General features: G+C 37.2%; 1 protein-coding gene across 1 annotated transcript in view; it reads left to right on the forward strand.

The window, feature by feature from the left end:
* LOC126184673 (dnaJ homolog subfamily C member 2) overlaps positions 1 to 23417 on the forward strand; it is a 187341-nt gene that overhangs the window by 77653 nt on the left and 86271 nt on the right. Inside the window, exon 4 of the mRNA XM_049927157.1 lies at positions 14714 to 14922. Coding sequence (XP_049783114.1) covers positions 14714 to 14922 — 209 coding nt within the window. The remainder of the gene's footprint in view (positions 1 to 14713; positions 14923 to 23417) is intronic.

The following is a 23417-nucleotide window of genomic DNA, read 5'->3' on the forward strand; positions in this document are numbered from 1 at the left end:
GCCCATAATGGTGTTTTAGTGACCACAAAATATCCTGATCCATTTTATGCCACATCTACCCCCATCCCATGCCCAGTGGGTCATATCCCTGTGGAAGACCCATTTGTAACCATTTTTGCACCTACACTGCACATCCTATTCCAGTCCTTTCACACACATATCCTACCCCCTCAGATGAAGAAGCACCTGTGAAAGTAGTCAAGTCATGTACCTATTCTATTACAACTAGATTTGTTTTTGCTGAAGGTCTGTTAGTGATAAGTCCTAACATTGATTAATTGTATGTGGAAGATTGTGTGTGTGTGTGTGTGTGTGTGTGTGTTTGCAATATGTTTCACTTATTTTTTTCTGTTTTCCCCATTATCTTCACTGTGAAAAACTACACTATGTAACTTTCACTGTCAGTGTCTGTAAACTACAAAAACAAGAAGGCAGACATTTGATCAGTTGAATTTGTTGTGGGTGGGCATTTTGAATATTTGTGAGTGTATCTACTATTTGTGTGTGTGTGTGTGTGTGTGTGTGTGTGTGTGTGTGTGTGTGTGTGTGTGTGCGCGCGCGTACGTACGTACGTACGGGGGACCTGTCTATGGGTTGTTGGTATCTGATAGTTCATTGAGCACAGAGAACAGAATTCCATTGTAGAGAGCTGTATATTCATTTATTATTTGGTTTCCTTCGACTTTGGCTTTTTGTATTTACTAGTTTTTTTCTTGTTGCGCTGTGTTTCATGTCCATAAGGTGTTCAGTGAATGTAAAATGACAGCTGTTATTTTTTAAAGCTGTTCTGTGTTTTGTGTTAAAGTTTCTGTTTGTCTGTCATATGTGAACTGATTTGCAGTCCTGATATGTCAGATGATAAATACCACATGTGTTGTGTTTCCCTGTGTTGGTACTGGTTGCCCTTAGCTTTCTCTGTATTGAGTTACCTATTCTGTAGGCTATTTTTAGCTATTCTGTGGGCTGCTTCGTTGTTGTGAGTGTGTTTGTGTACCATTTGCTTGTTGTTATGCGTGTTCCTTGTTCATGTGTGCTTGGGTGTGTTCTATGTGTTTATGTTCTGAATGTTTCTGTTCTGTATGTTTTGTGTGTGTAAGTTGGCGAAGAGCTGTTTGTTTTTGTATGGTAGGCGTCCTCTTTATTTTTAATTTGGTTTTGTGATTCAGTTTCTGTATAATTTTTGTGTAATATCCATTCTCTTCAGCTGTTTGTTGGATTGTCTGTAATTCATTTTTATAGTCATCTTTACTGAGTGTAGTTCTGTTCCGTCTGTGCAGCATATATTGGAAACGCTAGTTTGTGTGCAATTGGATGATTGGAATATTTTTGTGTGGCTGGTGACTTTCCAGAATATGGAGAATTGGTGTTGGTTGTTATTTCTGTGTATTGTGAGGTCAAGGAAATGTAACATTTGTCATTTTCTGCTTCCATAGTGAATTTTATTTTTGGGTAAACTATGTTTATGTCATTTTGGAGTTGTTGGATGCAACTGGATATTTCATCTAGAAGGCATATGATGTCATCTACATAGTGATGCCAATATACTACCTTGTATTGTTTGGGTCTTAGGGTCATTCCATTTCAAATCACCCAGGTCATGTCATTCATCATTGCAGATTATCGTGCAACTTTGTTCATTTGCTTATTCTTATAACATACGAACTCCTGGAAATTCATTTTGGTCTCAGACCTAAACTTTTTGTATTGAATTCTCAGTGTAATTTGGCTCTGCAAGAATGTCTATGCAGAGTGGTACTTATCTACAGAAATACTTAGAATTCAAGTGCCTATGAAGCTCTTGATTTGGATTTTTTTATTTTTTTATTTTCAGAAGTTAGGAGAGGCACATCTTTAACAAGAATGCAGTTATTTCAGCAGTAAAATTACAAAGAAAATCACAAAAAATATTAATGTAAGTCACTTTCAAATTTGTAGAAAAATTACAAGGATCTTGTGAAACACTTATATTGCGATTCTCCAACCTGCTGATTCTCCAACCTGCTGAGTATCTAGGTTTAGTCTTAAATAATTCCCAAGGTTGTAGGCTTTCTAATAAAATAAACATGTTAATGGATTTTCTGTGAATGGGCACATAAATAAATCTGAAATCAAAAAAACTTTTTATTGTGTTGAATAATTGGTCATTCGCAATAAGTTCTTCTGCACCTGATGCCCACTGCCTCAGATTTTCAAGAATGTTTTTTTTACTTGTTACTTTTGCCATGGTAATAACCAGTGTAAAATTTCTTCCATATGTCTCATGCAGTAAATATGGTAAAGTTTTCAAGACACTTACACTATATCTGAAGTTTCCCATTGGATTGCATTACTTTAGAAGAAAAATCAGAACTTAGCTAATTTTCAATAAATCATCATCATATTATTCCAGATACCAGAAAAAGAATCTGTCTGTATTGGAAATCAGCTTAAATTGTTATGGCCCAAACAATAATTTCTTAAATATTCAAAATACTTTTAGACAGAGCTGTTATCAGGCCAGTTTATATATATATATGATGTGGTTAAAAACAAAAAAAAGAGCATGGTTTTGGACAGACACTGAATTTTCGTTAATGTATTAAAGTATTTGAAACATTGTTCAGAAGGTCTTTTCACATTATGTAGACTTCTAAGCTTCAGTACAAGTCACATGTTTTGTTAAAATAATAAAAAGTACAGAGTCAAAAGTTGTGATATTAATGGAAATATTTTCATTACTAATATTAACTTTATTTATGGGTACAAGTTAGCATATTTAAATAATAACTAACCTATGCAGACTAATGTTTACATTTAAAATGTACATGTTAAGCAGGGAAGATCCTTGAAGTTCTAAAGTGAATGTCTTAATAGCTCCTCTGTTTTGAATCCACTGTGAGAAATTAGATTCCATTAAGTTCATATCATTTTCATTCCTTATGTACTTCTTCCTAATGTACTTGATTCGGGTACACCAACTATACATAATATGTTTTCCAAAGGCACAAAACAAAAGTCTGCCCTCTGAGGCCAAAAGAATGACACTGATGGTCCAGGTTGGTGGAGAAAAAGTAGTTCAACATCTCCTTCTCCATCAGATACATTCTTGACAAAGGCAAAGTACTACCTGGCATCATATACAGCTGGTACAATAGAGTGTTGTTGAGGACAGGTACCTGCCCATTGCAGGGCATTTTTATTGAATGAGAACATCAAGTAAAGCTTTTCAGAACAATTTTCTTTCGTAATTTCTAATGAATCACAGGAAACTGGTTTTTAATTGTGTATATTCCGTGTATCAGGTATTGTCCGGCTTGTCAAAATTCTCTTCTTTTTCTTCTTTGGGAAATTCCTGTAGGAAATCTGCATTGAGTTTCTCTAAGAAATAGAAAAAAATTGTGAATATGAGCCTTGCAGAAATTATAAATACCAGATGTAGTTGTTATTTGGACAGCATCCTCTAGCTGAAGACTAGCTTTTCACAATACATGTTGTACAGTTCCTCCCAATCCATCACACACAGATTTACCATGGCTAGTAGCAAAAAAGGAATGTTCAGCATCTAGAGAAAAATAATTTGTGTTCACACAAGTTTTTAAAGCTTTTTCTATTTTTGTACTGAGCAGCACATCAATCAGCGAAATAATGCAGTTTTTTGACTCGTGAGTAGTGTTCAGCCAACCATTTAACCATTTCTTTCTGAACAGCAAATCCTATATTGTTATCCATATTATCGGTTATAAAGCCATAGTTGGCTATCATAAATTTATTTTCCTCATTTGTTCCATAAACAAAAATGGGATGGATTTTCAACAAAGTCCATTAACAGAATTGCTTTTTCTGGGGTTAGATTTTCTTTTGAATGTTTTCAGGGCCCTTGCCTGACAGAGACATACACACTCATAATTTTGTTACCAACAAATCAGTGTATTCATCAACAGTTGCATATTGCTTTACCAATTCAGTCTGATGATCTGTGTTAATCATCAACATCTTTGTAAGATAATTTTTCTTTCAGAAATTCTAACAGTTTGTCATCACTGGGGCAATCATCACAGTGATTAAGCATGCAGTCATAGTTTTCTGAGTCGCATACAAGAAATTTTGTAAGTTCTTTGTATGTTTCTTGAATGTGTTCCACATCCAGAAGCATTTTACATTTTGGTGGATACCACAGACACACACTGAATGAGTGCCTGCAGCACAAGCGAAAATATACCACTTTGGTTTTGCAAACAAAATTTGTAAAAACCAATGTTAATGTTTGGATTCTCCAATTTAAAACAATGATGTAGTTCCATTAGGTTGCAGTGGTATGTATTTTTTGCATATACATGGTCTTCTGAATGCTAACATTGTCTTTTGCTCAAGGTAACATTAAAGTATATTCATCATTTTGGTAAAAGTCGGTGACAAACTTTACGACTTAATCAGTGATCATTTTACTTCTTTTTGGATTAGAAATTGATAAAATACGCATATCTCTTTTCAGTTTCTTTGGCTGTCAAACTACATACTCACTGACATTGAATTCTGACACTATTTTTTGTTTTGACCAAGGAGGAGGAGCTTAAGTCAAAACTTAAATATTTTCAGAGTTCCTTACACTAGCCACTTATTCTTTCATTAACAATATCATGGCATTAAAATCTATGGCTTTCTGAACAATTTCATTATCCACTTTATCCTCTCTGTTGTCAGAAATTTCAACTTCAACACTGCAATCCAATGCCTGGTACACATTTTCTTCTAAAACATGATTCACTTTTTCTAGCTCTGATGGGAAACGAGGCTGCTGACACTGCTGCTAAGGCTGTCGTCCTTGTACCTCGGCCCACTAATTCTTGTACCCCTTCCAATGAACTGTGTGTTGCTGTCTGTCAGCTGGTGGTGTCCCCTTTATGGGAACAAGCTCTGGGGCATTAAGCCTCTCCCATCAGCTTGGATGACCTCCCCACAGCCCTCTCGCCATGAGGAGATCATTTTAACTAGGTTGAGTATTGGGAACTGTCTTTTTAGCCATTGTTATTTGTTAAGTGGTACTCCCCCATGATTATGCTCATTGCCCTGAGCCTCTGACAGTTTGCCATCTGTTGATGGAATTCCCTTTTCTTAACCATTTACATTCTTATTTATGTTTGCCGTCTGAGTGCCGGTGGTTTTAGCAAACGACGTGCGGGCTGTCGACCACGTTTTACTTTTTAACCATCATAGCAATATGGCAAAGCACAATAGCAATATGGCAAAGCGCATTTAGTTTTTAGTTCTGGACCTCTGTTTCTCTATGTCATATTGTGTGGTCCTTTCTCCAAGTCCTTGTTTTTAACTGCCTTTCCTTCTGTCAATGAGTAGTCTTTCTTAACTTCTTTTTTTCTCTTCATGTTCTATGGTTCTGACTTGGGCACATATGACCCTAGTTGTTTTTGCACCCTAAAACAGTACAAAACAACTTTTTGTAGCTTCCATTTGCTATATGAGGCAATGCTGTGATTTGGAAAGGAATGAAGTTTTAAGGGAGAGCCCCCTAGACAATCTAAAGGTTTATTTGCATTCTTGATACTTTGACTTTTTAACATTGACTCGTGAAATGTCATGTCCAGGTCTGGCATCGCTTTCATTTCCATCACCGATTTCTGTTTTTTGTTCACTAATCTTATGACATGTTGTACAAAGTTTTGTTGCCTGGTTTGACATCGTTTCTCCTAGCACTTAATGATTTAGACAAAGACAGACTTATTGGCCTCAAGGATTTTTTTTAACTGTCTGCCTGTGTGTTCTTTGATAGCTTTCAAAAACAGTAAAGTAGTTGTAACCATGATGTCCACATACAGTTCTTTCTTGAACGTGTGGGAAGTTTATGTTGGACCATACTTTTTCTTCACTCAGCTCTGAAAATTTTTAAGAGTTTTTGCTGAGATGTAGGTCATCAAATGATATGGTGTCATAAGTAATTTTCCAACACTGCATAAAGTCATATTTCCCATTGTAAGTAACTGAGCATTAGTCCAGTTTAAAACATACTACATTACAAACAGAATGATAAATGGCTCCACCACAAAGAAATGTGACACATCTCACAGAAAGACAAATAATAACTGGGGCCAAATGGACTGATTGTTGCATGTCTGTGATGTTCAGCAATACATGACAGTGACCGTTGCAATGTTTTCATTTAAGTGCAGGTTTTAAGCAAACTACTGCAAACACACAATACACTTTATCACTGTGAGAGTGTGGTTAGCTGACAGATAAATGTAATACATTATATCCTTTCAAAAATCACTTAATTAATAAAATGAAGTAAATTTTTCACACTTAAGATTAATCTGTCTGCCTAGAAGAATTTATGTTTAAATATGTTAATCTGAGACCCCTGCGTCCAAGGCACTGGGTGTCACAACTGGCTGAACTTATTCTTGGAATGACCTTTTTTTCATCACAGAAAAAGTATTTTTGATTTCTGGTTTATTTGTGTGTTCATTCACAGAAAACCCATTAATATATTTATGTTATTAGAAAGATTACAACCTTAGGAATTTTTTAAGGCCAAACCTAAGTTCCCAGCAGGTTGATAAAATGCGATATAATTGTTTTTCAGCATCCTTCTAATGTTTCCAGAAATTGGAAAGTGACATACATTAATATATTTTTTTAAATATTCTTTGTAACTTTACTGCTTAAGTAAATGCATTATTGTTTACTATATGTCTCTTTTAACTTCTGAAAAAAAAAATCCAAATCAAAAGCTTCATATACACCTGAGTTATGAGTATTTCTGAAGATAAATACCACTTTGCATAGACATTCTCTCAGAGCCAAATTATCTAGTTGGGACTGTATTGAAAATTCGATAAAAAGTTTTAGTCTGAGACCAAAAAAAAATTCCAGATGTTCTTATGTTATAGGTATAAGAAAATATACTAAGTTTCATGAAAAACTGTGATTGAGGATTACAAATCCTACAATTATTGGGTCATTGGACATGGAGTGACCCCTTACTATTGTTTCAAATATTTTGTTTTCAGCATAATTGTGAGAGATATTGGGCATGAGTCCACTGGTGACCCATTAGGAAGCCCATCTTGTTGTGAATGGAACTGGTTCTCAAATGATAGACAGTTTTGCTCTGTGATTAGTTTTAGAATGCCAGCTATTTATTTTATGTGGGGTTTGGGGATGTCTTTCTGTTCTAATTGTTGTTTGATGATGTTAATGGTTTCAGTGGTGGGGATATTCGTGTACCTGGATGTGATGTCGAATGATGTGAGTATGGCTGTTGTGGTTATGTTGATGTCTTTGATTTTTTGTATCAGCTCTTCGGTGTTGTGTATGCTTCTGTTGTTTGTGTATACATAATGTTTTTTTTTTTTAAGTATGTGTGTATTTCACCGGCTAAGTGATACGTGAGTGCACTTCTGAAATTTAGAACTGGGTGTACTCAAATATCATGCTTATGGAGCTTTAGTAGGCTGTTCAGTGTGGGTGCCTTGGGGTCCTTTTGTAGTAGCCATTTCACTTTCTGTTTTGTGAATATGTGTGAGATGTTTGTTGACGTGTCTCTCTATTTGTGTTGATTCACTGGTTAGCTTTATTATGTTGTTGTCTTCTAGAAATTTTAAAGTTTTATTTTTGTATTCCTCCTGTTTTGTTACTATCATGGTGTTGTCCTTGTCTGATCTTGTGAAGAGAGCCCCGTTGTTTGTAAGTTACTTCATTATTTTTCTGGAAGTTTTTTCTTCCTCACTTTTTGTTCCAGTCCATAAGTTACTTTTGTTTTCCTTATTAAGCATCTAATTTCTTCTGCAGCTAACTCTCTTGTCAGACCTGCATTAAATTTTGAGTTATTGTTTCTTCCTTGTTGTTTTATTATTTATTCACTTTCTGTGACAAGATTCTCCACTACCTTGTGTGTAATATTCGTGTTGATGTTGTATTTGGGTCCTTTTTGTAGTAAGTTTATTTCTTGGTTAGTTGTATAACAGTAAAGTTGACCAGGCACCTGTAGAATGTTTCATTTGTTTGCCTTCTGTTTTTATGTATAATGATATTTTTTGTTTCAAAATGTGTTTAGTTTTTGTTGTTGTTTTTCCCCCCATTTTATTTTTATTGGTGTTTCTGTGTTTTATGTGTCTGTATTCATGATGTCATTAAATATTTCACAGAGTTTCATGTGATGTTCTAATTCCAGATTAATTTTGAATAGCCCAGCATTGAGTTCCTGCTTCTTTATATGTAAGCATCTAATTTCTTGTTTCAGCCAGCCAGTTTTGGCTCTGTGCCGCGCCTGTTGAGCTGCAGGTGATAGTGTTTAAAATGACATATATATAATTATGTATTAAATATGTGAAAAGCAGATTTTGTTTTTATGTTTAGCATAGTTTGATGTCATTTTCTGGGGTGTTATGGAGCATGTTGTGGAGCTTGCTCAGAGATGCCCGGCAGGGTGTTGAAATAATAATCTTGAGGTTGAAGCTCATCTGTCCACATTTGGTTATAGGTAGATTTTTTTTTGGACAGGTTCTGCCTTGAGAAAAACACAATGTTATCTTCTCTACACACACACACACACACACACACACACACACACACTTCCACATAAATGAATTAATGTTAGACATAACCACAGTAAAAGTAAAAAAGCAGGAAAACCACAGCAAGTGGTAATATATATAAAAAATGCGACATGTCTCCATTTATTTCACTTTGTAGCAAAAACTATTCACTGCAGACCAATGTCGTTTATATGTGGGAATAGCCTTAAGTCTCACATTGTGCACTATGGTGTTTTGGTCGCAGTGGGTGTTAATGGGTGGTTGTGGGTGGCAAAAATTGTAATACTAACATAATTAAGACTCGGCGCTGCCCACCCAAATTGCATGGTGTAATCTCTGCGTAGTTTTTCCAGTCAGTGATATAACGAGATCTTCGGCGCATGGTAAACTTTTAACTCAGTGCAAAATTATTATATGGGAGAAATGTACAATGGCTCATAAAAAAAGTCTTGAAGCACTCCACACAACATCACAGGATCTTCGGAAAACAACATATTAGTGGGAGGAGTTTTACTGCTATTATCAGGAGACTTTTGGCAAACATTGCTGGTAATTCCAAAATCAACACCAGCAGGTGAAATAAAAGCAAGTTTAAAGAGATTAATATTTTGAGATAAGGTTGAAAAGTTATCATTGAAAGAAAATGTGTGTGCAATAATGACAGGCACTCCAAAAACTCATATATTTGCCAAACATTTATTGAAAATTGGAAATGGTATTTACCCACTTGATCCGTACTCTGGTAAGCTTATTTTAACACAAGAATTATGCAGTGTGGTAGAAGCTTTGGAACAACTTTTTGATAAAGTGTATCCATCGATAGAAATGAACTACTTAAAGAAAGACATGTTGTATGAGTGAACAATTTTAAAACCAAAGAATGACTTAGTGCAACAAATAAATTAGCAAATACAGAAGATGTTTCCAGGAGCAGAAATGATATATAAATAGATAAATATAATAATGGATCAAGAAGAAAGTGTGTCAATTTTCCAACTGAATTTTTAAACTCATCTACTACATCTGTTGAAACTGAAAATCGGATTTCCAGTAATAGTATTACAAAATATTAACTTGCCCAAATTATGTAATGGCACAAGATTGTGTGTGAAACAACTACTTCATAATATTATGGAAGTAATAATTTTAACTGGTAAAAAGAAAAGAAAATCAGTGTTCATGCCAAGAATCTCATTGATCTCAACTCATATGCCATTTTCTTTTAAAAGATTACAATTTCCTGTGAAATTAGCTTATAGTATGACAGTCAATAAGGCTCAGGGCCAAACATTTCACTACTGTGGAGTTAATTTAAAGGAACCCTGTTTCTCACATGGTTAGCTCTATGTTGCGTTTTCACATGCTGGACATGTAGGAAATATATATGTGTATGTGCCACACAACCAACCGTCAAATATAGTGTATAAGAATGTAATTTAATGTAAAGACTTCATATGTAAGATACTTTCCCAAATAAAAAAAGTTGTTAACTGCTATTTTTTGTCCATTATTACATTTATAAAACCACTGACAGAAAGCTAAAACCTCAGCGAAGTGGATTATTTTCAGCTGCTAAGGTATATACACAAAACTTTGTCTGTTTTTCAGATTTGTAAATACTGTCTTAAAAACTCAACTGTATATGTGTACAAGTAGTAAAGAGCATTTTTCTGTATAATAGAAAGAAAATAAAACCCAACTGATGATGAAACTTCAGCGAAACATGTCTGGGAATTAGAAGAAAAAAATAAAATTGTGTTTGCTCAAGGAACCCCCCCCCCACCCAAACACACACACACACACACACACACACACACACACACACACACACACACATTCATTTGCAAGCACACACAGACAGAAAAGCTTCATCCTCAAGATGACTTTATTATAACTTTTGTGCACTCTTGTGTGGGCTTGACCTGTTACCACCAACTGACAGTGCACCCAAGTGAATGCACACTACCAAACAGTGATAGAGAGCAAAGATTGCCACCTGATGTATGCATGTGCTGCTGATCCCAACCAGATCGACTTCACTGTCAGCCAACCAGATCAGCTTCACTGTCTGCTTTACAACGCATGCCGTCTGTATCCTCCCCCCATCCCTCCCCCAGTACCAGATTCTAATAATTACATAGATGTAAATGACCATTACAATGCAGCCTTTGATCCCCACCCTCTACTAGCCCCTATCTTATGCCAGTCTCAACACCTCTCCCCATGCTTTCCACTTCACCTCATTAATTTATACTCACACTTTCCTCTCCTCAGTCTGCCTCTATCTCTGTTCTGTTCCTCCACCCCACCCCCCTCCAACCCTCCCCCTCCTTCTTGCCAGCCCTCCATTTCCTGTGACACACACAGCTCACCCTGACTGCTGCATACAAGTTCACTGGTGTTACATTCCTAACCAGTATGCCTTCAGCCTCCCCCTCACAGCCATCAGCCATACTTCCCTCCACCATTATCTCCCTCCCCCCTCCCTCCTTCCTTCCTTGCCTTTTCTCTTCTCTCATGTATCCTACCACTCACATAGGTGGTGAGTGATTTCCTCACATTGTTAATGTTTCAGGAAACGCTTTATGTACTGCATTTTCCCAAGTCTTAAACATTTTCTCCTTCATTTGTTTTGTTTCAGAAGACTGGACAGAGCATAGTTGTTAAATTATTAGACAAACCATGTTTTGTAAGAAATCCCAAATCAGCATTCTCCTTACTTAGTATGTGTTGTACACTATCTGATCAAAAGTATCTGGACACCTATTAGTGGACATTAATGTGAAGTGTGTCCACCCTTCATCTTCATAATGGCTTAAACTCTGATGGGAACATGTACAGTAAGGTGTCTAAATGTGTATGGAGGAATGGTAGCCCATTCTTCCTCAAGAAAAAAAAACCATTGTAGATAGTGATGATCGTTGCTGGGGTCTGTAGTGAAATTGATGTTCTAACTTATCCCAAAGTTGTTTAATTGGGTTCAGATCGGGACTCTGCACAGGCCAGTCCATTTCATGAATGTTATTGTCCACAAACTATTGCCTCACAGATGCTGCTTTACGACGGGTACATTGTCATATTGTTACAACGCTCATGATCTCTAAGCTGTTCACAGTACACAATGCTGTGAAACGTGTTGATATACACTGAGGTGACAGAAGACATGGGACAGTGATATGCACATATACAGATGGCTGTAATATCGTGTACACAAAGTATAAGAGGACAGTGCATTGGCAGATCAGTCATTTGTACTCAGGTGATTCATGTGAAAACGTTTCCGACGTAACTGTGGCTGCACAGTTGGCATTACCAGACTTTGAACACAGAGTAGTTGTTGGAGCTAGATGTGTGAATCATTTCATTTTAGAAATCATTAGGGAATTCAATATTTCAAGATCTATAGTATCAAGAGTGTACTAAATTTATACAGACGGGTCCTCTTCTCATGGCACGTAGTAGTCAGTTCTGCATTACACAGGGGTGACCAGGTACTTTTGATCTGATAATGTTATTGTATTTTGTTGTTGCTTAGGTAGTTGTAGTTTAGTTTTAGTTAGTTTCATGTTCCATGGATCATTTGCACAGTAAATCATAACAAGTCATTTTCTATTAACGTCATAGATTAATTTGTAAATGTAGCAACATGCTGAACATTTATAAGTCTTTTTTTAATAGGCCTATACAGATGTGAGTGAGTAATTCCTACTCACAACCTTTTACACATTCAGTAGTAGACAGTCTTCTACAGAATAGGAGTTGTCAAGTAAAAACTTTTGCAGTTTGTTTTCAAATTTTACTTTGCTGTCTGTCAGGCGTTTCATACCACTGAGTAAGTGATCAAAAATTTTAATTGCAAAATTGTGCACACCTTTTTGTGCTAAAGATGGCCTTAATGTGGAGTAAAGAATGTCATTCATTCTTCTCATGTTGTAGTTGTGTACATCATTGTTCCATTTGAGCTGCAGTGGATTATTTACAACAAACTTAATGTGGGAATAAATATATTGTGAAGCAATAGTCAAAATGCCCAACTCTTTAAACAGATACCAAGCGAGGTGATGCAGTGGTTAGCACACTGGACTCGCATTCAGGAGGACAGCGGGTCAAACCATCATCTGGCCATCCTGATTTAGGTTTTCTTGGTTTCCCTAAATTGCTTCAGGCAAATGCTGGGATGGTTCCTTTCAAAGGGCACGGCAGATTTCCTTCCCCATCCTTCCATAATCCAAGCTTGTGCTCCGTCTCTGGTGACCTTATTGTCGACTGGACGTTAAACACTGATCTCCTCTTCCTTAAACAGATACCTACAAGTTGATCGTGGGTTTAGCCATGAAAACTTTATTATTTAAACACAAAGTAGCCCAAAACATTATTCCATGTGCCATTACTGAATGAAAATATGTCCCTCCCCAAGATTTGTAATAATTCTAAGTGCAAAGGCATCTGATGATGTGCTGCATGAATATTTTGATGCTGTGCCTTGAAGCATGTTGTTTCGTCAGGACATTCCTCATGTGAAACTAGTTTCAAAACTATTCTGTAAAATTTAAGGTTCTGATGCAGCAGAATAATTGATATTTTTCTGAACTGTCTATCAAACCATTCACCCTCTCCGCACACCCCCCCCCCCCCCCTTTTTCTCTCCAAATCAGGATATATTGGTTTCTGTACTGTTTACAGTTTTGTAGATATCCATATACATGATACTTAATGTTGCAAAACATAGTCCTTTCAAGTAAATAGTATCAAGTGGCAGATTGTCATTTAAAAATTTGTTCATGTTGATGAATATTGCTCCAGTATTATAGCGCCGCCCTCTTTAATAGCTCTGTTTAGTTTTCAAATGTATTTTTCACTTACCAACTTCCTGTTTGTGTTGTTGCTTTGTTAACGGATGAACACTTTCTGCGTAACAAATAAAGTTTCTTGATTCACTGATAAATTCGGCATTAGTGTTTCGAATAATATTTGCCCCGACATGAATTAAGACATCATTCTAGTTGGTTTTAAATCACATGCATTCCCTTCTATACCCTGCTTTGGTCTGAAAATATTTTAATGTGTGTGTTGAGTTAATTTGTTCCAATCCTAGGACCTAGGACACACATTGTCTTCACAATTAGGAACCACAATGTTTTATGAACCTAATTATCAAATATTGCTTTTTGTCTAAAAATTTGCTAAGTATTTAATTTTTTGCATCATCATCATCATCAGAAAACAATGTAAGCAGTTTGTTTATCTTCACATGTGTAAGTGATTATTTTTAGTTTGTTACAAACATACGACACTAATTCATTTACCAGTTTAACATTTGTTTTCATCAGCTCAAGAATTTCCATTGTAAGTGTTTACATGTTGCTTTGCAGTAATTTAATAATTTCTGTCTTAAATGTAAACAATTACAGCTTGACTATGGAACCTGATAAAATAAGTAGTATACCTAACACCGTTATGATCCCATTTTGGAATAATTGACTACCAATGCTTCACATGCTGCACTGTCAACTGTGAAGCTGTATTTGTCAAAATATAGAGTACTTGGAAACTGCAGCAGAGTTTGTGCTTATTTGAAACTTCCTGGCAGATAAGTTTTGATCTTCCAAGAAGTTTCAGTGGCTTGGCAGTCAGTGAGATCTTTACTGTAAAGGATAGACTGAGAAGACAGACACATTGCTTGGTTATCTGAATAAATTTAACAAAAATATTTTGAAAATATTTCCATTTACTGCTGCGTGGGATTAGCCGAGTGGTCTAAGGCACTGCAGTCATGGACTGTGCAGCTGATCCCGGCGGAGGTTCGAGTCCTCCCTCGGGCATGGGTGTGTGTGTTTGTCCTTAGGATAATTTAGGTTACGTAGTATGTAAGCTTAGGGACTGATGACCTTAGCAGTTATGTCCCATAAGATTACACACACACACACACACACACACACACACACACACACACACACACATTTACTGTCATTATTATTTAATTAACTGTCATTTTATGTATCTTAATCATATCACTCACATTTTGTGTGTCACATTGTAGGTAATTAAGTTGTATCATCAAGAGAGTTGGTAATACAATAAGATAGTTAAATGTTAGAATTATTTTCTTAAAAGTTTGAGAATTAATTAGATATATATTAGAGATAAAGATTTTTATTAATTTGGTGTTCCATTCTCACTAGATCGGATGAAAGTCTTGCTCCACCACCCAGACAAGAGGAAAGCAGCAGGAGAGGATGTTAGACCTGACGATGACTATTTCACGTGCATCACAAAAGCTTACGAAATACTAGGAAACCCTCAGAAACGCCGCTCCTTTGATTCAGTTGACCCAGCATTCACGGATCCTGCACCACCTTCAAATGATCATACAAAGAAGCATTTCTTTAAGGTGATGATAAAATATTAACCAGAAATTTCTCATTTGTTGTAATGTCATGTGTATATTTTAATCATATATATTATGAATTTATAGCAAGTATGCTCATACCATGAATTGTAATGTCTTTTTTCCCCCTTGATATACACTTGAATGACAGGAAGAAAGAGGGGTTAGACTTTTCTGCCCCATTTAAACAAATTCATATTGAGCATTTTCAACAGAACAGTTTATCTTCTGCCTTCTTTTTTACTAACATTGACAGTACTCACCTTGGCCCTTGGCAAGTTCTGCAGAAGTATGGCCTGTTGTGAAGTTATGAATAACGATTCTCAGCTAAGAAAAGTTTTAAAAACATTACCTGTGCTACACTTATCAAGAGGGTGTGTGAGTTTATTTAATTGTTGTATGCTCAGAAAGTTTGTTGATTTTTGTCAGGTCGGGCTATAACCACTGATTGAAGAAAAGTACTTACTTTAAAGTGTGTGTTCTGTGTTGTCACTTTTCGTGCACACTTTGATACCAAGTCCTTCATAACTCACAGTTCCTGAAGTGAAAGAAGAAAAATAAGCATGGTTTTTACTAGTCTTTTCACATTTACAACCCCCCCCCCTCCCACCCACCCTCTCTCTCTCTCTCTCTCTCTCTCTCTCTCTCTCTCTCTCTCTCTCTCTCTCTAGGGGCCTGTTCAAAAGTTCTAATACTGTGTAGATCATCACCATTGGGCCCCAAAAATTTCCAACTATGAATGCACACCACACCACACACAATTTATGTTCTCTGAAAGTAAGTCTCAATTCTCTTTAAAAAAATTTGTAGTCGTCATCTAGGAATTGTCATAAACTTATAACTCAGTTTTAACAAAGATTTCAAGCTATCTGCTACACCGTGGACTTTTCTCAACTTGTGTGAAATTGCTCTCACAGTAAAAGTGTGTGAAAGAGCTTTTCTCTGACTGTTGGATTACACAGTAGCCAATCACCTTTATATTCCAATTCACACAGTAGGGTACTCTCCCTCTTTGGACCAGTCCCCGTTAAGAGATCAACTTATGTGAAATAACACGTTCCGAGGTAACATATAGATACAAATCAGCCACATCTGTAGTTTTCTGAAGGACTGAAGTAAGCTTTACATTTCTAAGATAATGAAAACTGGCTGCTTTATAATTGTCATTTCCCCCCCCCCCCATGTTGCAACTCTCATCAAGCTTACACAGTGTGGTTCCTGTGCTTGCTCACACTTAGTTATTCACAATTTCAGTGTTTCATACTTCGCATACATGCCACTTTCAATCCTTCATTTTGTTAACATTTTTCACTGGCTTCTACATGAAACATATTAATGTGTTGGGATGTTATTTCTCATGGAAAGTTATAAAGTCCGTGTCTTCAGGAAATTTTTTGGATACCAGAAGTTGTTTTTCATAAAGATCTGAAATTCATACTGTTGTTATCTATCATCTTTACAAAATGTTACAGAAAGTCTCTCAACAGTTGTGTTACTAACAGTGTCTTTAATAATTTATAGCAATGTATGTAATATTAGTTTGCTGTTCAGTTCGTACGCGTGGCTTGATGAGCCAGCAAATTAACATGTCTCTGTTGATCCATCATGGACAGGAGACATCAGCTGTTTAAGTAATTGTCAATCTCAATGAAATTTCCCAACAGCCATGTAACTAAGATGTTTTATTTTATTTTGACAACAACCGGTTTCAGCATTCCACTATGCCATCTTCAAACCCAATATGTACCCTTCAATATAAACGATAAATCCATACAGTGCCATATATCCCTGAATTTCGTGAATTCAATAGTTTCACAAATGCTTCATTTGAAGATAGATCTCCTTGTAGTTTACCCCTGCTACCAGAGTATTCCAGTCAACACTGAGCTTTCTCTGAGGCTACAAATGCTCTAAATGTTGGTTTGCCTTTATTTAACCTATCTTCTAAGTAAAGTTGTAGGGTCAGAATTGTCTTGCATGTTCTTACGTTTGTCTAGAATCCAAGCTGACATTTTCTGAAGGTGGCTTCTACCAGTTCTTCCATTCTTCTGTAAATAATCCAAATTAGTACTCTGCAACCATGACATTTTAAACAGCTAATTTGGTTACAATCACACTTGTCAACACATGCTTTCTTTGGAACTGGTATTAGTACAGTCCTCTTAAAGTATGAAGGTGTTCCGCCTGTCTCATACATGCTGCGCTGCAGGTGGGATAGTTTTGTCATGGATGGCTATCCGAAGGATATCAGCAGTTGTGATGAAATGTTGTCCACTCTGAGGACCTTGTTTCTGTTTAGATCCATCAGTGCGCTCTCAAATCCTTCTTGCAGTATCATATCCCCCATCTCATCTTTCCTTTCTATAATATTGCCTTCAAGTTCATCTCCCTGTTATAGACCCTCTGTGTACTTCTTCCACCCTTCAGTTTTCCTTCTCTGCTTAATACTGGTTTTCTATCAGAGCTACTTCTCTGTTCTCCAAAGGCCTCTTTAATTTTCTGGTAGGAAGTATTTATCTTTCCCCTAGTGATATATATTTCTATATCCTTGCATTTGTCCTCTAGCCATACATGCTTAACCATTTTGTACTTCCTGTCTGTCTCCCCCTTTCGCCTGCTTCATTTGCTACAGTTTTATATTTTCTCCTTTCATTGGTTAAATTCAATATCTACTGTTACCTAAAGAGTTAGTCTTTTTTGATCTATTTGGATCCTCTATTACCTTCACTATTTCATCTCTTCAAGCTACCCATTTTGTGTCTACTGTATTCATATTCCCTGTGCTAGTGAGTTGTTGCCCAATGCTCCCTGTGAAACTTGCAACAACCTCTGGTTCTTTGAACTTATCAAGGTCCCATCTCCTTAATTTTCTACCTTTTGCTTTAGTTTTAATCCACAGTTCACCACTAGTAAATTGTGGTCAGAGCCCACATCTGCCCCTATAAATGTCTTACAATTTAAAATCTGCTTCTGAAATCTCTCTCTTTCCATTATGTAATCAATCTGAAACCTTCTGGAGTCTCCAGGTCTCATCCATGTATACAGTTTTCTTTCACAATTCTTAAACCACTTGTTAGCAATGATCAAATTATGCTCTGTGCAAAATTCTTGCCCCTGGCCATATTCACTTACAGTTTTTCCGTATCTTCCTTTTCGTACTAACAAATTCCGGTCCCCCATCCCAATTAAATTTTCATCTCCCTTATCTATATGAACAATTTTTTTATCTCATTGTAGAACTAGTTGGCATATAAACTTGTACTGCTGTGGTGGGTGTGGGCTTCATGTCTAGATTGGCTGTGATAATGTGTTCACTGTGCTGTTCATTATTAAATCTACTTCTGCATTATCCTTACTTAATTTTGTATATATAACCCTGAATTCAAGTGACCAGAAGTCCTATTCCTCCTGCCACTAAACTTTGTTAATTCCCACTATAACTAACTACAACCTTTCAATTACCTTTTTAAATTTTCTAATTTACCTTTCTGATTAAGGGATCTAATGTTCCACACTCTGGGTGATACATAGAACGCCAGTTTGGTTATCCTGATGATGACATGCTCCTGAGTAGTCCCCTCCTAGAGACCCAAGTGAGGGACTATTTTACCTCCAGAATATTTTACGCTGGAGTTAACCATAGAGTAGAGCAGCATGCCCTCAGCAAAAATTATGGCTGTAGTTTCTCCTTGCTTTCAGCCATTCACAGCACCAGCACAGCACGGCTGTTTTGGTTGATGTTACAAGGCCAGATCAGTCAATCATCCAAACTGTTCTTTCAGGAACCATACATTTGTCTGGCCTCTTAGTGAAGACCACTAGGATGTGGTTGCTTCTATGGTATGACTATCTGTATCATTGAGAACACAACCCACCCCACCAGTGGCAAGTTCAGTGGTTCATGGGGAGAAGGAGGCAGTGGGAACAATTAACATATGTTTATATCAATCAGATTGGAATCCATGTGATCCCATTATGCACAAGTTTGTGTTAGACTGTTGTAAGCAGTACACCAATATTGTTTACTATGTGATTCTTTGAACTAAAGTCACATGTTGTTATATGCACTGAAGATGACTTTCTAATAGTTGAAATCTAGATCTGCTGTAATAAAATGACAGATTTCAACATGGATTGCTGTTCTTTTCTGCATTGTGTTTATGTTTCTGTGTTATTTGCAGCGTGTGAAAGCACTCTCGGGGGTCATGACTCAATATGTGTTGCAAGAAAGTTTCCTACAGGCGATGTGTATTGCCACACCTCACACCATCTATGCTTCTTAAATTTTACAATAACTCTTAATAATCACATAAAATTGTGTAGCTAATTAATTTTTTTCAAATACAAAAAGTAATAAATAAAATAAATTTCAAAATCTGTATCCTCTGTGCTTAGCAACTCTACAAACTAAGCAGTTCCCAATATCAGAAAATTTTCAAAGAAAGCTTTGGAAAGACTTATGTTATTGCAAAACATTACAAATAGCATTGCTTACTATTTGTAATTCAACCTATTTCCAAAAACTTGATGCCTAAATTCTTCTGTTACTTATTCAATTGCTAAGATTGAGTGTCTTTGTAATACACTACTGATTTTTACATTTTATACATTCCAGTGTCTTCTCGCTGTGGTGAGCATCTGAACTTTCAAAACAGTACCTAGTCCATATTGGCACTTCTCTAGCATGCCACTGCTAATCAGACAGCATTCTTTGTGTTGTTATTGCACCTTAACACTCTACCTTTTCCTCTATATAATCCAGACTTCTATCGGCTATATCTCTGTCCTGTAAACGTAACACTAGCTAAGGTGGCCTATTTTAAAAATTTTACCTTCCAATCAGGTAAAATGTTATTACAAAATTTATTCCTTGTTGTCTCCATTATTAATTACATCACTTAACACTTCTCCTAAATGGAAGCGAATTAACAGAGTCTTCACCAGATCAGTGTAAATAGTCATACCCAAATTTAAATTTACTTGAAAAACTAGCTCTCAAAATTGAAAATTAAAAAACTGTAGCAAAACTTCAAGATTGCTAATGAAATCATTTCCACTTGGTATTGATTCAAAATTTTTTTTTCATTAATTTAACTCACTGACCTTACAGAAAAACTGAACTTCCTGTACAATTTTTCTTAAAGTTTATACATAAATAAACTTCGGAACTAAAGTAGTTACCATTTTCCATGTACACGCAATAGGAAGCACATTTTATCTTCGAAACATCTTCATGTTCTCATAGCTATGAACCAATTCCTATGCTGTAATACATATCCAATACATTATTTACAAAACCTCTCCCTTACTTTTTATTCAATTCATTCCCACTCTTGAGAATGTGGTGACAACAAACACACATGTTTCTTGGAAACTCCATTCATTACAAGTAACTATTGTTTGAATAAGTACACTGTTTTTGCTCTATGTGGAAAAAAACAGTGTATGTGATATTCAGATTCCCTTAAACAGGGGATTGCTCTACCGAGAAATAATTGAAGAATCCATAAATAAGTTACTACTCAAAGAATTTTATCCAAAATCTTGTATTATGTAGTCATCCGCTCTCCCTTAAACTCTACATGACCATACTTCAAATTACTTCCCATCAGTACCAATGTCACAAATTCATTTTGAAACCAGCAAGCCCTCTATTTATTATTTTGTCTACTTCAGGAATACTCACCCCCCCACCCCCCCCCACCCCCCATGAACCATGGACGTTGCCGTTGGTGGGGAGGCTTGCGTGCCTCAGAAATACAGATAGCCATACTGTAGGTGCAACCACAACAGCATAACTGAGGGGTATCTATTGAGAGGCCAGACAAACAAAATGGCCTTGCTGTGCTGGTACTGCAACGGCTGAAAGCAAGGGGAACCTACAGCCATAATTTTTCCCAAGGGCATGTAGCTTTACTGTATGGTTAAATGATGATGGCGCGCTCTTGGGTAAAATACTCCAGAGGTAAAATAGTCCCCCATTTGGATCTCCAGGTGGGTACTGCTCAGGAGGACGTCATTATTAGGAGAAAGAAAACTGGCATTCTGCGGATCGGAGCACGGAAAAAAATTTATGTCTACATCTACAGACTAAAAGTGTACTGGAGTCAGCCTCAAATGCTGGTTCTCTAAATTTCCTCAGTAGCTATTCACGAAAAGAACGCCTCCTTTCCTCTAGAGACTCCCACCCGAGTTCCTGAAGCATTTCAGTAACACTCGTGATGATCAAACCTACCAGTAACAAATCTAGCAGCCCGCCTCTGAATTGCTTCTATGTCCTCCCTCAATCCGACCGGATAGGGATCCCAAACGCTCTAGCAGTACTCAAGAATAGGTTGTATGAGTGTTTTATAAGTGGTCTCCTATACAGATGAACCACATCTTCCCAAAATTCTACCAATGAATCGAAGACGACTATCTGCCTTCCCCACAACCACCATTACATGCTCGTCCCACTTCATATCGCTCTGCAATGTTACGCCCAAATATTTAATCGACGTGACTCTGTCAAACACTGCACTAATAATGGAGTATTCAAACATTACGGGATTCTTTTTCCTATTCATCTGCATTAATTTACATTTATCTATATTTAGAGTTAGCTGCAATTCTTTACATCAATCACAAATCCTGTCCAAGTCATCTTGTATCCTCCTACAGTCACTCAACGATGACACCTTCCCGTACACCACAGCATCATCAGCAAACAGCCACACATTGCTATCCACCCTATCCAAAAGATCATTTATGTAGATAGAAAACAACAGCGGACCTACGACAGTTCCCTGGGGCACTCCAGATGATACCCTCACCTCCGATGAACACTCACCATCGAGGACAACGTACTGGGTTCCATTACTTAAGAAGTCTTTGAGCCACTCACATATTTGGGAACCAATCCCATATGCTCGTACCTTAGTTAGGAGTCTGCAGTGGGGCACTGAGTCAAACTCTTTCCGGAAGTCAAGGAATATGGCATCCGTCTGATACCCTTCATCCTTGGTTCACAAGATATCATGTGAAAAAAGGGCGAGTTGCGTTTTGCAGGAGCAATGCTTTCTAAAGCCGTGCTGATGCATGGACAGCAACTTCTCTGTCTCAAGGAAATTCATTATATTCGAACTGAGAATATGTTCGAGAATCCTGCAACAAACCTGTGTTAAGGATATTGGTCTGTAATTTTGAGGATCCATCCTTCTACCCTTCTTATATACAGGCGTCACCTGTGCTTTTTTCCAGTCGCTCAGGACTTTACATTGGGCAAGAGATTCGCGATAATGCAAGCTAAGTAAGGAGCCAATGCAGTAGAGCACTCTCTGTAAAAGCGAATTGGAATCCCATCAGGACCTGGTGATTTATTTATTTTCAATCCATTCAGCTGCTTCACAACCCCAGGGATGTCTATCACTATATCCTCCATACCTGAATCTGTACAAGACTCAAACGGCGGTATGTTTGTACGATCCTCCTGCGTGAAAGATTTCTCAAATTCTAAATTTAAAATTTCAGCTTTTGTTTTGCTGTCTTCCGTTGCCAGGCCAGACTGATCAGTGAGTGACTCGATGGAAGTCTTCAACCCGCTTACCGATTTTACGTAAGACCTGAATTTCCTTGGGTTTTCAGCAAGATCTTTTGCTAAGGTATGACGGTGGTAGTGGTTGTATGCTTAGCACATCGCTCTTTTTACAGCCTTCAGCCTACAGCCTTCATTCTCTCGATCTTTCTTGTACAGCAAGTGCAACTGTCTTTGCTTCCTGAGCGTTCTCCGAATTGTGGTGTTAAACCACTGTGGGTCTTTTCCGTCCGTAACCCACTTTTTCGGCACATACTTCTCCAATGCGTGATTTATATTGTGTTTAAAATTTGCCCATAATTCGTCCACGTCCATCGTACCGGAAGTAAATGAAGTTGATTCATTTACTAAGTGGAATGCCAACAACTGCTTATCTGCTCTTTCTAGGAAGAATACTCTCCTAGCCTTCGTGACCGACTTTTTAACTTTCGTAACCATAGTCGTAATGACAACATCATGATCACTAATCCCTGTCTCAACACTGACACCGTTGATGAGGTCTGGTCTGTTTGTGGTTACCAGATCTAAAATATTTCCATTACGCGTTGGCTGTCAATTTAGCTGCTCAGGACAGTTTTCGGATAATGTGTTCAAAAGTAATTCACATGACGGCTTCTCTCTACCACCTGTAATGAATCCATAGACATCCCAGTCTATACTAGGTAGGTTGAAGCCGCCTCCGACTAATATAGCATGATCCGGGTACTTCTGCGATATATAGTGTAGACTGCCTTTGAATGGTGGAACCTGGTGGCCGGTAATAACACCCAACAATTAACTTTATTTCTCCTAGGGATATGTCCGCAGCTCGTGGTCGTGCGGTAGCGTTCTCGCTTCCCATGCCCGGGTTCCCGGGTTCGATTCCCGGCGGGGTCAGGGATTTTCTTTGCCTCGTGATGACTGGGTGTTGTGTGATGTCCTTAGG

Source organism: Schistocerca cancellata, chromosome 4 (assembly GCF_023864275.1).
Source record: "Schistocerca cancellata isolate TAMUIC-IGC-003103 chromosome 4, iqSchCanc2.1, whole genome shotgun sequence".
NCBI lineage: Eukaryota > Metazoa > Arthropoda > Insecta > Orthoptera > Acrididae > Schistocerca > Schistocerca cancellata.